This window comes from Pavona decussata, unplaced genomic scaffold (assembly GCF_977016875.1).
Source record: "Pavona decussata unplaced genomic scaffold, jaPavDecu1.1 SCAFFOLD_119, whole genome shotgun sequence".
Classification (NCBI taxonomy): domain Eukaryota; kingdom Metazoa; phylum Cnidaria; class Anthozoa; order Scleractinia; family Agariciidae; genus Pavona; species Pavona decussata.
In genome coordinates this window covers 290,961-306,495 of record NW_028145533.1, presented here as the reverse complement: position 1 = coordinate 306,495, position 15,535 = coordinate 290,961, and the positions used below count along the sequence as shown (strand labels likewise).

General features: G+C 38.0%; 2 protein-coding genes and 1 long non-coding RNA gene across 6 annotated transcripts in view; 2 read left to right on the top strand and 1 right to left on the bottom strand.

Moving 5' to 3' along the window:
* LOC146469738 (uncharacterized) overlaps positions 1–15,535 on the bottom strand; it is a 51,209-nt gene that overhangs the window by 22,412 nt on the left and 13,262 nt on the right. The window lies entirely within an intron of this gene.
* LOC146469736 (uncharacterized) overlaps positions 5,332–15,535 on the top strand; it is a 35,908-nt gene continuing 25,704 nt past the window's right edge. Inside the window, exon 1 of the long non-coding RNA XR_014867158.1 lies at positions 5,332–5,880. This is a non-coding gene — a long non-coding RNA (uncharacterized LOC146469736). The remainder of the gene's footprint in view (positions 5,881–15,535) is intronic.
* LOC146469739 (uncharacterized) lies at positions 6,379–14,072 on the top strand. 4 transcript variants are annotated; one of them, XM_085122885.1, is made up of 14 exons: positions 6,380–6,945; positions 7,609–7,728; positions 7,817–7,915; positions 8,000–8,074; positions 8,146–8,220; positions 8,310–8,487; positions 8,955–9,177; positions 9,401–9,938; positions 10,159–10,372; positions 10,978–11,229; positions 11,544–11,715; positions 11,932–12,080; positions 12,325–12,519; positions 12,843–14,072. In XM_085122885.1, exons 1-14 carry the CDS (start codon positions 6,490–6,492, stop codon positions 12,974–12,976), a joined length of 2,880 nt encoding a protein of 959 aa, XP_084979011.1. In that variant the 5' UTR covers positions 6,380–6,489; the 3' UTR covers positions 12,977–14,072. The 4 variants fall into 4 exon arrangements, with proteins under 4 accessions (XP_084979013.1, XP_084979011.1, XP_084979009.1 ...); XM_085122883.1 differs by having other exon boundaries at positions 8,307–8,487; XM_085122887.1 differs by lacking the exons at positions 11,544–11,715; positions 12,843–14,072 and having other exon boundaries at positions 6,379–6,945; positions 8,307–8,487; positions 12,325–12,466.

The following is a 15,535-nucleotide window of genomic DNA, read 5'->3' as shown; positions in this document are numbered from 1 at the left end:
ATTATTTCACGCACTCTGGGTTCCGGCGAAAGTAAGCAATAATTCTATTGGCTGGCATTTGACAGGCAGACCGTCGCAAATGTTGGCCGTTTGCATATTAATGAGGGGGCGAGACGAACTAAACAATGGGTTCGCTGCAGGCGCTTCCTTTCCCCCTCTCCCTCGCTCCGCGCGTTTCTCGCGCGCCCAATTTTCCCCTCTCCCTTCCCCTTTCTAGCGCCTGCCAAGCAGGCTATGCAATCTCATGAACGTCTTAAATACGATGTTAACAACATTTTATGCAGTAATGCATCTTACTTTACTGACGGCATTTAAGGCCGGGTAGTATTCAGGCTGTGTACTCCCTCGTGAAAGTATATAGCGATTCTGGTTCATCTTGGTTCCTAAGAGTCCGTTAAATCTCTTCAATAAAGTTTTAAGCCGTAGTTATTGAATAGAACAACATTTTGATAATGTTTATTTTGTTGAACGTAATGGTCAGTCGCTCTGCAAAAATAAATTTAAAATTATGACTATTTACTGTAATTCGCAAAAGTCTTTTTTAATGTAGCTTATCAGTTCAGCAATTTTGTCTAAGAGTAATGGTTGGGTGGTTACCTCCGAGCCCCCCGAGTTTAAAATATCGAAATGAATGCCATCAAAATGCTTCAATTTGTAGTTGAATGTTTATGTTTTTCGGCTTCATGTCTACAGAATTTCAAGCTCAAACGTTGGACTGAAAGATGCCAAATAAAGGAAAAAAATTAACAGCCGCATACTTACTTTTATAGTTACTGAAACGATTAGTTTATAGAATTTACACATTTTTTCTGCCAAATGTTGCTAAAAAACGAGGAAGATGATGCTCAACTACTTATGCCGTTTACTTACCGCTAAAAAAATAATAATTATTAATAACACACAGGATGCAAAATAACGGAGTTTAATTTTCATGGCTACGATGTTTTCATCTGATTTGTATAAAAGACATTTTTCAATCTCAGTTCAATTAACCAAAATTGACCTGGAAGTTTCTCTTTCGATAATGGAATTTTTTATACAGTTTGTCATTTTACAAGATTAGAAATTTAAAGTTCAGTTAGAAAGAGGGCAATTTCAAACTTCAAGTTTAAATTACTTTAGACTTGACACAAATCAAATACATAAAGCTAATAAATTCTTTAGATGTGAACACCTGGTTATATGAGAAGTTTAGCTCCCAAACTCTATGTTTTCGCGAAGTAAAAAGGAAACTAATAACTTGAGCGCGAATTATACCCCGATATATCGAAATATAATGTTAGAATGACAAAAAGTTGAAAGATAGTAGAAAATATAAGTTGTAAATAAAATCTTGAGATATGCAGCAACAGATTATATAGCTTGAAGCCTGTTTCTGTGTGTTTCGCGCGTAACTGTCCTGTCTGATCTTGAAAGATTGGCCAAATGAACGGTTTGGTGTGATAAGGTACATTATGATCGACCCTGTACTGAAAAACTCATGATCAACTTAAACATACATGTGGCAAAAAAATAAACTAATTGCTAAATCCGCTAGCGAGAAAAAGTCGTTTCAACAAGGAAAATTTATTCGTTGAGGGAGGCAGGCCCACAGAAGGACTATTAAAGCATAAACGCACAGAAAAACCAAAAAAAAAAACCCACTACAAAACAGAACTCGCTTTTCTTGACCAGAATCTGCACGTTTTTTCTCAACAGTGCTTGTACTGTGGACAGAAGTATATTTGGCCAGAGGCCCGATGTTTCATGACTTAAATTTGCAGTTGCAGCACCCTTGATTTCTCGGAAAACGTTAGCAAAGTTTGAGAGTTGTTAATGGATTCAAGATAGCCGCTATTACTGACTCGCCTTAGTTCATTGTTAAAATGAAATTTTGATCAAAAGTCCATAAAGGTTCCCAGAACATTACTTTCAGTTCCTTTGATCTAGTAAAGCATAGTAATAAGTCATTTTTGACTACCTTCTTATAATATTAAAATACAAAAATCACCGACGCTTAAAAGAATGAGACGAACAACAGACTGCTCGATATGGCACTTCTGAGAAACGCCTCATCGACAGAATAAACGGGTTCGAGGAAACATGGGATTATCTGGGATGTACAAATTAAATAAGAAATGACATAAGTTCACCGGCACCGATTTAGCTAATCTCAAAACAACAGTGCAACAGAGCGGCTCAGAAAAAAAATTCGTTTGATTGACATGCACGTAGAAGAAACTGCTTTTGGGCCTGCGTATGCATGTGCATGCCAAGAATCTGATTTCGCGTGCGGCAAAAAAAGTTGAGGCGAAAACGATAAACGGTGTACAGCATACGTTTTAAATGGACAAAACTATGGCTAAATAGGCGTGAACGTGGTTTACTTGTAATCGATTCAGTTCAAAGTGATGCGTGGAGGAGAAGAGTTATGGCAGATTTATCTGACGATGATTCGAGTGAACTTATCTTATAATGATCTTTGAATGGATTTGGTTGAGCGCTTGTTCTGTCTTCGTCAGAAAGTCACCAACGATAAACTGAAGTAGTTTGACGATTTACGACACACTTCACTTCATGTTCATGAAGTCATGTTTCATACAGACAAAGCTGACAGAACTACGATGAAGATGGGCTAACACATAACGATGTAGGTTTGTCTGATTAAGTGTTAATCTATCAGTGTAAAGGCTGTAGTGAATGTTATCTTACTGTCATGGGCAAATAAAAAGAATAGTAAAGCTTATGTTGTCCACATGGTTTGATATTCAATGCGCCTTGAGCACTACAGAGAAACTAGCCGCGAACTGAAGGGCCTCGATTCACGAGAACAAGAAGGAACAGAAGGCCGCCGAGCAACGATGACCTGACCAATTATCATCTCCTTGACCCAATCCACTCACGGACTATAATGGACCACTGTCGTATGTTTTATATTGAGACTTTTATTGTTTCCTGGTTGATCGATGTTATCCCTTTTAATAGTTTTTACATCGGCCGTGCCCATTTCCTTAATGTATTTGGTATTTTGCGTCAGTTTACTCTCGCCATATTAAGTCACCTCAGGCAAATACAAAGTATGAACAAATTATTTTACAGGACACTTGTTTCATTAATCCTTCAAGGCTTCTGGCATCTCGTTAAAATTAATCAAGATTTTTGGAACCGTAGCTTAAAAGTCACATAGGAACCCATCGATGACGAACGTTTTGGCATGCAATAGGCAGAAGGACATATACACCCGACAAGATTATACCAATCCAGTGGCTAGTGTTTTCCACGCACTGATTGGTTGATCAACCTCCAGAAAGTATTCTAAATTCACCTCCCTGCAATGTCGTGGACTTCGCGCCCGCGTCTTTTGCTCCAAAGTGGTTTGTCACATACTAAAAACATTATTTACCGACCTCAGAATTCGGAAAGTGTTTGTAGATGTTTACTTCACATTTAGGTTGAAAACAAACCTGGATAGCGACAAATGCGTGTAGATAAGGGAAAGTATATAATTATATTTACTGGAATCAAACTAGTAGTGAAGCTCACCCTTGATCAAAGTTTCCCTGCTCTACACGACAAGGAGCTGTAGCTATCGAATCAGAAATTTCTGACCAATGCATTAACCCCATTCATATTTAGGTGGGGACTTGGGGAAGACGGCGATGATCTGTATATTTCTCAATTTCGCTCGGAAACCGCCGAAAACCAAGTAAAAAGTCAACGTGACGAGGTTAATTATGGCATTTCTGAAAAATGATAAAGCATTCAAAATTGGGCAAACATGCTATTGAAACCGTGTTGCCATGGGCACCAAATGATTGCCCATGCAGAAAAAATTTGATGATCGGCTACAGAGATCGCTGACGGTTGCCGTAATATTAAAACAACAATTAATGCTCAACTTAGCCCTCCAGTTTGTGCAAACACTCCCCCCCCCCCCCCCTACAACTAGGCCGGAAAGGGTAAAGGGAATACCGTCAAATATTTCAGGAATAGACCCCGCTTTCAGTGCAAATATTTACTGTAATGCAGCTCTCAGTTTTAGAAAAATACAATGAGCTTTGTTTATTTGTCGACAAATAACTACGAGAATTGTATATAGATATTAAAGAGGTTTAGAATCACGTTTATGGCAAACTGCAGAAATGGCCACGTGGCCATGTTTACCCTACATTTGCCGCTCGCTGTTTTCAGTTTCTCAATAAAATTCAAAAGTTCTCCTTTCGCGTCAAAGGTCACGATTATTTTTGTACTATTCTCATTTGTGTAATTTTTGTTTTCAAGAAAATATAAACGGGAATATCACGTTTTCCGTTTGCCTTAAACGCGATTCTAGACTCGTTGTTACTATTCTACTTTCCAATAGCACTTTTACAAACTGAGGCGACAGTTACTGTCGCTCTCCCTACCATACATAAGGGGGATTTGTCCATTTTTTAAACCTTTTTTTACCAGAATTTGGTCCTTGTTGAAGGGATGTAAAATAATTAAATAAATATTAAAAATTTAAAAAAATTAATAATAAAAAAACGTTGTGGTGGGAGAACATTGAGGCTCGTGATTTCGGTCTGTGTCCCGGGACCCTCGTTTTCCGACCAGCCCGTATATTCTTATGCTAAAACGAATTTAGCATAAGAACATTATTTTTACTTTTTTTGACTCAAAGTTTTCAAGGACACAAAAAGGTCTAATTCACAGTACATCAATTTCAAATCTGTCAACGCAATCGCCGAGGAGAATCTATTTGTCAACCTTCTCAGTTGGGACAACTGTATACAATGTACAGGCAAATTCTATTGATCTCTCGTAAAAAAAATTCTTGCGGTCTGATTTATTTACTTTCTGAGCATATACACAGTTTATGCTTTTTAGGTGTCAATGTTTTTGCAATCGAGTGACACTCGATTGCAAAAACGTTGACACCTAAAAAGCATAAACCGTGAACGATGAGACCCAACGGATTTGTGGATAGTGTTTAAACAATAACCTCATTTCCATAATCAATAATTTACCATTCTCTTTCTTTGTAATAAAAAATACAGTGCTGACTTATTTCTTCCGAATAATTTTCTACCAAATATTGCTTAAGTTCATTGCCTGTTTTGAACTTAGGCAAATAGCGAATTGTATATCACTCAAATTAGCCCTTGTTGGCCAACTTGCTTTGACACTTTCCATCATTCACCACGTGCAACTAAGCACGAGCACGAGAATAGAATATTATGCAAATAAATTTAGTACACTTATTATATAAAGCAATTGGGTCTCATCGTTCACGGTTTATGCTTTTAGGTGTCAACGTTTTTGCAATCGAGTGGGGAAAGAGCCAACATGTCGAGTTTAGGGTCTGTCGGATTATACTCGTAAAATAGGGTATTATGCTTTCGGGCGTGACCCGTGAAAGCAGGGTATTATGCTCAAAATTATGCTCGGCTGGAAGTATAATGCTCAAATTATGCCGGACTAAAATGACACTTCCACCCCACCCCCCATAGGACCGTACCTATTATTAAACATTCCTAGTCTTTCTGAATTATCTGATTTTCCCATGATGCAAATCCACGAACACTGTACAAGCCTGGAAGCCTGGCCTTCGATTTTACCAAAATGCACTGGGTACGAGTCTGAGGTATCCAGCTCCTAAAATATTCCCGCTTTTATCAACTTTGTACATTCTACTGGAGTTGCTGGCAAAATTTGCATACACTTTTCACAGTTTTCAGGAACAACAGCATTATGCTGCAAAATACATTAGTATTATGTCAACATTATGCCTGATGCTCCAGATATAGTATTATGCTCAAAATTATGCTAGCATAATCCGACAGACCCTAGTCGAGTTTCCCTAAGACAAAATCCAATAGTTTGTGACCACGGCTATCATTCAGGACGGCTTCTCTTAAAGTGCTACTTTGAAATTCGCGTCTTTCTAATCTGAGCCATTTTAAAACATAAACAAGTAGTCTGTACGTGAAGAAGAATGCTGTTTACTATTTTCAAATATCTCTTTTTGTTCCGGAGAAATATGCAAATTAGCCAAGTGTTGACGTCATAAACTCAACCGAATTTTGATCAAATATTATGAAAAAAGGTATTTCAGCCAATTTGTATCAGAAATGCTTGATTCTTTGCAGTTACATTGTTCCAGGTGCGTTTTATAATATGAGCTTATCAGTTTTGTTACCATGGCAACATACTGGGTTCCAGTCCTTCCTGATACTTAAGGCTTTGTTTGCCACCTTTGGCATTCCATTTTGATATTTGCCAATGGTGCCTCATCTGCATGATCCAGCAAGCGTATAAATATGTTAGGTCGAGTTCGTGGCCTTATTAAAGTGCTACTGCGACGAAATTTAGGCTTTGTCTTGTTTTTACGTTTTTAGAAAGTTTGAGGTATAGTTATTGCGTACGCCAAATTTGAGATCCAAATTCCAACTAAAAGTCCGATTTTCTGAGCCGTGTTTTTCTCGAGTTAACGTCCGCCATTACTGAAACAAAAAATGCCGGGCCAAGATGTGGAGGATTGGGTCGAGGTCGCCTTTGACGTCATCTTATCATCAAAAATTCTTGAGCACAGAGGAATTGACAGCTCTACACGTGGAAAAGAGGGAGAATTTTTTTTCCTGTTCGGCGCTTGAAAGTTCTGATCACGCAAAGATGCCTGCTTGCCGCTGTGTTGTGCAAGACTGTAGCAACAAGTCAAATCCACGAGCTGGAATTTCTTTGCATAGGCCAAAGTCTAGCCAGGAGGTCGCAAAGTGGAAAGCTTTCGTGAGGATACACCGTGCTAACTTCAACCCGAAAGGGCTTTTTAAAATCTGTTCTATTCATTTTGCGGCCGAGTACTTCGAAAGACAAGTCCATATAGAAGGACAACCCAGAAATCTAGTTCTTGGAGCTATTCCCACTATTTGGAAAAAGTCCGTAGAGGATAACTCCCCTTCCATGACGGCCAGAGGTCGGCGGCAGGTAAGTGCACTCTTGATCTTTGACTGTTAGCTACATTTTGGGATCATAGCACGTCGCCAGACGCCGCAGACTAGGTTACAATAATTTTTTTTCTGAAACTCGGTCGAACCTAGCTCATATACAAACATTCGAATAAAAATCGGGATGACAAACACGAAAAACGGATAGTAAAAACTTTATTACTTTTGTCGGGTTCTTCCCTGACGCTCTTAGTAAGCTTGTCGGTTGACATGAATTAATGATTAAGTTTTTCGTGTTTCGATCACCGTAGCTTTGAATGGTATAAAAACTATTACTTTTCTCAACTGTTCATAATTTTTTCTGTCCTCCTTTTTATGTAAACCTTGATGACTGTAGAAGCATTTGTTTGTTGCGCCAGTAATTTTATCATGAATGAAGAAATACGTTTGTGTTCTGGCCGGTCGCCTTCACATCGAGATTTTGTTTAACTTTTTTAAGTTTTTGTCCGCTTTCTGTTTTTATTTTTACGTACTAACAATTTTTCATTCACTCTGTCGTTAAAATGCGAAATAATTTTGGTTATTGTCGCCTGACCTTGGGTAAAATTAAACCCTAGAAAGTGTAGGCAGTGCACATTGTCACGTTACGTCAGCAATCTAGCAGATTTTTTTATTCAAACAATTCTGTTTTGCTGTTTTGAAGGCAATGAAAGAAATTATTGCCGAGTATGGCGCCCAAACTTCCACAACGTCGTCGGAAACTGACAGAGCTGAGAAAGGTCAAGAATCAGGCAGACCCGCAAGCGCGGAAAGTGCGATGCAGGTAAGCTTACATATTTTTTTACACTACCCCTTTTCTGTTTAGTTTCTAATGGCTCACTTCATACAATATCCTCTTATATATTTTTCAGCTTGAGCGAAAATTGCAAAATCATATTGTAACACCACAAATGGAGGATGGACCGGAAACAGGGATGGACATCACCGACCAAATGTGGTCGTCGAGCTCGGTAGATGTATTTTCAGGCATACAGTTATAGGCTTATTTTTGGCCTCTTCAGGCTTTATAAGACGTCCCTTCTCTTTTTTCTCAGCTGGAACAAGAACTACCCGTAGCAGAGGTACAAGAGCCTCCATTGATGGACACTGATGACCCTGTAAGCTCCATGGTAAGGAATGGGAACAAACGTTTGTATTACAGTAGTTACGATACCATCTAAACTCGTCTTTCATTTTTTAGGATGGTGTTTCCAATAATTCTTCAAAGGCGTCGGAGCTACTACCTGTCGCTGTATCAACCCCTGGAACCCAAAACGTAAGTTTCGTTGAACAGGCATGGTAATCGCTACTTAGTCCTGAAAGTTTTACACTATTTTTAATGTGCTGCATATTTAAATTCAGCAGAAAAATGAAAATCAAACTGAGTGCAAAATGTGCGGGGACCTAAAAAAAGAAATAAAAGTATTAAAATTCAAAGTCACGCGACTCAACAATAAGATGGCGAAAAACCAGAAGCAATGGGCAGAAACACTACAGGAGCTACAGCAAGAGTCACACCAACACGACTTACAGCAAGATTGTGGTAAGTCTTTTTTTTACCCAGTTTTAGGGTGGGGAGCCATATAGTGGGAGGCTACAACCAAAAAAATAATAAGTCTGAGCACAAATTACAACAGAAAGTGCACACTTACATTTAAACATAACAATTAAATGGTGGCATGTTTTTTTTTTTTTTTTTCCGGAAATGTAATAGAGTATTTCCTCGGTATGTAGAATGAAAATGCTGGTGAGATCGGGGACCCTCTACAAAAAACTTTATTGGCCCACACCCCCCCCCCCCCCCACCCCACGCATTTTATGCACAACATCAAACAAGTTTAATTTTTATTTCATTTCTATTCATCAGTTTACCTCAAGCTTATATTGTTGATGAAACAGTTCGTAATTATATTTTTGTTAAATTATTCAAATAAATAATGTCCCAATTCATTTTCCATGGAAAGAGAACAAGCCAAGATATGGCTGGATCATTTGTCTCCTTTCCTTTAGCTACTGCAGAACCAGCTGCTCCTGAACCCTCTGTGTCTGGCTGTGATCTTAAGGACGACTTGGCAGAGGATAGTGACAATGATGATGATGATGATGATGATGATGATGAAGAAAAAGAAGAACCTGAGAACGAGGACCCCAATTGGACTCCTGAAAAAATAGATGAAGCATATCAGAAGTTAGGAGAGGATTCTATGAACAACAGCCAATCAACAAAGCCTAGGTAAACTTGAAAGTTCAAAGGACAAACATGCAAGGATACCTAACTATTATCTTTATAAATATTGTATTACTTTACTTAAAACATGGAGTTTAACCTTCTTCCCTACAACCCTTCTAAAAATGCACCAGCAATATCAACTTAAAGCGTGCCTTGCTTATTGCTTGCTTTCAGAGAAAAAGCTATGACTATGTCTGTATGACCAAGAGACATTTTATTTTAACAGGCTGGATAACACTGGAAAGGATGAACGTGAGGAACCTAAAGGAATTGTCTTCATTTCAAAGTTACTGTTACTGTTCCAGTACTGTCATTATTGCTTGGCCCCAAACCCAGAAACAACATGCACGCAAACTGGTACTCTCCTGGCCATTAAAGCTAAGTGCAGCAGTTGCCAAGAGATATTCACCTGGGAAAGCCAGCCATTACTAATGGGGAGATTTCCTGCTGGAAACCTCCTCCTTAGTTTTGCAATTCTCTGCGCTGGAGCCTCAGTAAAAAAAGTGCTGACAGTGTTCCGGCACATGGGCATACTGGTGTATAATGAGCCCACCTACTATTACCACCAACGTCACCTGCTCATACCAGCCATCATCTCTTTCTGGCGAAAATACCAAGCAAAATTGCTGGATTCTCTTAAAGGAAAAGGAGTTGTTATCGCAGGAGATGGGCGCCATGATAGTATGGGTCACTCAGCAAAATATGGTACCTATACTGTATTTTGCTGTACTGTTGGCCTGATTATTCATATTGTCTTGGTACAGGCAAGTAAACCTCTTAAAATAATCTTCTAAACAATCACTAAATAAAGAAAAGCCAGGTCAAAGTGAAAAGTCTGGTAAAGCTTTGTAAACAAGATCAGATAATCTTTTAATATTATTGGAAGAGCACACTCAAAAATAAATCCTGTTTACATTCGTTGGCAAAACACACTTAGAAATTAGTGTTAGAAATTCACTTTATTCTTTTTTTCATGTTCCTTAGGCTAATCAGGCAGGGAGCAGCTCAGGCATTGAGTTTATGGCCTTTAAGGAGGCCATGGCGTACCTTCTCACTACTGGTATCATCATCAAATCCTTTATATCTGACCGCCATGCTTCCATTGCTAAGTGGATGCGGGAGGAATGTGGAAGGAAATGTGCTGAACTGGGCAAGCCAGTAATCAATCATTTTTTTGATCTGTGGCACATTGGCAAAAGTAAGCAATCAACACAATAAGTTACATAAACATCGATAACATTATCTGCTTCAAAAAATAGCTACGGATGCAGACTAAACATTATCATTACCATCTGCATCAATATTGGTTTCATTCCTAAATTGTTGTTATTATTATTATTATTATTATTATTATTATTATTATTATTATTATTATTATTATTATTATTATTAATATTATTATTATTATTACTACTGTCTTAGGTCTAAGGCACTGTTCACAAATTTACTGATTGGTTGAATAGTGTCATCAATTTTTTTCCTCTTGAAGAAATTCATTAAGCTATAATTTAAATCAATTATTGAAGAGTTCTTAACACAAAGCCAAAAAAAAAAGTTCAGTATTATAATTGATAATAATTGCATAATTAACAACTACAGGAGCCCATTTAAGGCTCCTGACACCTTTGACGTGTTCAATTTAGAGAAAAAGATGGTAGGCATCGAAACCGTCAATTATTATACTTAACTGTTTTTTTTGGCTGTGCGTAAAGAACTCTTTAATTATTAATGTTTTTCCTTTTCTGAGGAATGAATAATGTATTTTATGTAGAAATGTACTGAACTGTTCTGTTACTCCTACAGAAATTAAGAAAATTCTCACAAAACTAAGTAAAGAAAAAAATTGTGAAATAATTGGCCGCTGGAGGAACGCTTGTGTTCGACATTTTTATTGGGCAGTGACTTCAACTCAAGAATCCCTTGGCAAAGTGAAGGTTGCAAAATTCCACGCCTTCCTGAGTCACGTTATAAACAAACACAAAGACCTCCCAAATATACTCTTCAATGCTTGTGCTCATGGTGACGTCATCAGGCCAAAATTGTGGATGTCTAAAGGTACCAATTCATTGAAAATCACAGTTCTTTCCTGTTCTAATCTTTGTTAATGTTACTTCATATAAAAAAAAAATATTTGTGGGATAAAAAATCTTGTCTTCACAATCTTTTCAATGTAACTTGTCATTTTGCACTCACAACATTGAAGAAATATTAAGCTGCCGTTTTTTTTTCTTATTTCCCTTAATAACTACTGACAGCTTCCAAGTTACATATACTCCTTGTGCTCTTTGTCTATGCCTTGTTTTTTCAAAAGTACTTAACAACACAGTCAATACATAACATGTGCCCAAAATTAATTGCTTTCATTGTAGTATCAGAGGCATATGATAAGATGTGCACAGCCCTTACTAAGTCCAGTCTCACAAAAGCTATTGAAAAAGCATCATCAGTGGAGCAAACAAGTTGCTTAGAAGGCTACCATTCAGTAGTAAACCATTTTGCCCCTAAGATGCTTGCCTACTCATACCTGGGTATGCTATGCAGGTAGGTTAACAAAAGGCTTATTTACATCAAAGTAGCACTAAAGCAGTCAAAAAAATATTACCGGATGTTGTCTTTGTCAAAAGGTCTACAAAGCTTTACGATGTAAAAATACCTGATGACTAGGAGAATTTTAATATTAAAGTTACAGTAACAACCAATATTATTAGAAATTACATAAATACACAATACTTACTGTTTTAATTTTTTGGTTGCAAGATCAATACTGGCTGCACTCCATTTTAATTATAACCTTCGAAGGGACACAAAGATGGACAATCAAGGCCAAGCACGACTTCATGTTACCTACCAAAAATACAAGGAGGGAGAAGCAACAGTCAGGGAAGCCAGGGTTGCCTCAAATTATGGTCAGTTTCTGCTAAATGAACAGTGTAGAAGTTATGTTAAACTTTATTCAAAATATGAGGGCACCCTATACTTTCTGGCGTTTAAAAAAGTCAAATACTACTGAAGACTACTTGACTGACCAATTTAGTGTTTTCATTCCAAAACATATGAAGACAGACTAAACTTTAAAGCACTTTTCTTCAAAATTATGTACCAGCTAATAAAAAAAGAAATGTTGTGAAGGCATTGCTATATTTTCCACAGAATATGTAGCTGAAATCTACCAAACTTTGGTCACTAGCTCAAAACAAGATCTACAGCTGGTAGCTGATGAGCTCAAACAAATTGTTCCTGAAGCTCTGCATTCAATGCTTGATAAGCAGACAAAAGAGGAAGCCATACAAAAGCATCAAGAACGGAAACAGAAGGAAACGGTGATTATTCCTCCAACATGTTCAGGTAAAAAAACATAACATGTACAACACTCTACACTCACTCAGGCCTGTCACTAAGAGCAGGGGACCTGGCATTTCCCCCAGCTATTATAAACATGACCCCTGGCTACTTTCATAGTAAAATGGAACCAAAAGACGACATTCGCCACTCATTGCCCCGCCTACTAATTTCATATGCCCAGCAACTTGAAATCTTAATGACAACCCTGACTCACTGCTAGACTACCAATTTCAAGTCAGGTTGTCTTTGGTTTTTCAGAAACAGTTTTTTACCATAATCTATTCTGTAAAAAGTAGTAACACTTACTTTTTACCGGCTTTCTACAGAAGCTGAATTAGAGACCTTGAGCGGGGGAAACCAACCTGGTCCATCAAGAACAAATGGTGGAAGGGGAAGAGGACGAGCTCAAACATGCAGAAAATGTGGACAGCCACGAAGAGGACATAAATGCACCGCTTGAATAAATAAAGCTTTAATAATTAAAAGACAAGGAATATCCCCCGCAAAATACATGATAAGCTCAAGTCACATGGGACATCTAGTCTCATGTGTTCCTTAATCATTTTTTGAATCAGAACCCTTGAAACATTGTTTAATGACTGGAGTCTAGAAGTTAAAATGAACAACTTTTGTTGTTCATAATCTTCAAAGCCATGACATTGCCCACTTTCACTTGGAAGGGCTGTCCATATTGCTTTGTAGGGACAGCATGGCAAAGGATAGTGCTTGGAGTGACCAGCAAATTCCCATAGAAGTTGAGTAAATTGTCTGTAAGACACTGAACTAAGAAATGTATAAATAAACAAAAACAAACAGTTTACTCCATTCATCCCCATCTGGCCCCGGTTGTTCAAAGAGCGGATAATTTTATTCACTGGATAGGTCGCTACGCGGCAAATAAATGTGTCAAGAATTTCCCTGTAATTCTACAATATGTGTATAGAGTAGAAGCGTATGTCTAATTTAAGTATGGGATTGTATGGAAAACTTGCCAGAAGCGTTGTTTGAAGTACATTTTGCACCACTGGATAGTGACTTATCCACTGGATAAAGTTATCTGCCCTTTGAACAACTGGTGCCTGGTCTTTTCTACTTCAAATAGTTCTGTTTCATGTGCTTAAACCAAAGGGTACTATCGAAAGTTAAGTGTTACGTAGTTCTTTTGTTTAGATAAAAGGCTTTCACAATAACAACATTTATATTTGAGCTTATTACTAATCATCACTGATCAATCCATCAATCAAAGACTTTATTTTACTTTGAATTTTAGATAGCAAATATGCTAATATCATGGGTGCTACACGGCTCAGACAGAGAAGTAGGTCTACACACAAACAATATATGGCAATGAGTTCCGTAGTTTGCTTGCATATGAGTGAATGCCATACTTAGTTGTATAACACTGAGAATAACTAGCCTGTGTTCAGTTTGCCCCGTAAACTAATGCTGGAGTGACCCTCAGAAATATATAGCTAGAAGCAGCATTGTTTAATGCAAAATTTACTAGTATGAGCATGTCATTTATTCTTTGAATTCTTTAGCTTGGCTGATTTACATCCTTTATAATGAAAAAACTAAATAAAGGATGGATTCATTAAGGCCCGGTTCAGACGCTGAACTTTTCATGAGCCGAACCTAATACCTCGAATTAAGTACATGAAAAGTTCGGCGTCTGAATCAGTTGAGAACGGCTGTTTCAATTTGGAACGGCTCAGCCGTTCTTCCCGCCTGGCTCAGCCGGGAATTTCAGCTTTGGAACGGCTTTGATTCAGACGCCGAACTTTTCATGAGCCGAACCTAATGCATAAATTATTATAACGTATTTCAAACAAAAAAATAAAATGAATAAAAAAAACGCAGACATTTCGATTGGTTTTGCTTCAAGTAAATTAAGTTTGGCTAATTAAGTTCGGCGTCTGAATCAAAAGGCGGGATTTTCGTGATTTGGGCCGACCTTAATTTGAATTAAGTTCGGCTCATGAAAAGTTCGGCGTCTGAACTGGGCCTAAGTCTCTCAAGCTTATCAACATGCTTTCCACAGTGGACCCAGACGACTAAACAGTAAGTTCAACTTGAAAGAAAACAAGCATAATACAGCCTCTTTTTAGCGTGAGCAGGGAACAGGTGCTTGTGTCGCTCTAAAACCTGTAACTTGCTGCTAATCCTTCGTACATGTACAATCTCCTTAACAAGTCAAGGCCATGTGGTTACCAAGCCACACAAAAATAAACATTTCCAGAATATAAACAAAGAAAAACTCACTTTGATTCGGTTTTTAGCCCTTGGCTGAACAAGGTCCGGTGATTTTTTGCCATCTTTGGTCTTTAAAATCAGTTATGCCACTTCAAGAACCCATCGGTGTAAGCGAACATCCTAAAAACAGGGATGAATTGTTACACAATCACCTTCCCGTTCCATTTCACAGCTCATAATCTCTCCCACACGATCTATCTCCATGCAACAAATGCATTCCCCCGGTTTAGTTGAGAGGACAATAGAACAATTCCCACAACTGCACCTGAAAAACAAAATACAGTAGCCTATTCACCTTTAAGGTCTTAAAGAAATTGACTGAGCTGAGAAACCAGGTTCGAACGACTTAAAAACAAGTAAGTACCGTAATTAAGTACTGTAAAGACAATTTGCTTTGAATAATAAACTGACGACGAACGAAGAATGACAAAAACATAAATGTTATATTGCCTACCAGGTACTGACATCTACTTCGCCAGCAAAGCGCCTTTGAAACTTTAGTTCCTGCTCTTCTTAGATAACCCTGTCATGCTTCGTACGCGGCGGCTTCTTCTTGGGTCGCGATCGGCTATAGTTCCTCGTCATACGGGATAAAATTAACTTCACTGTCTTCTATTTCACTTAAGTTCGCTTTAGAACCCAAATCGGAGCTGTCTCCCCAAGAATTGGATGAAGAACTTGAACTTATTGACATATTACGGTGCACAACAGTGGCTAAAGCAAAGCCAAGCCAAAATTTTGATGATAACATGACGTCAACCGTTGA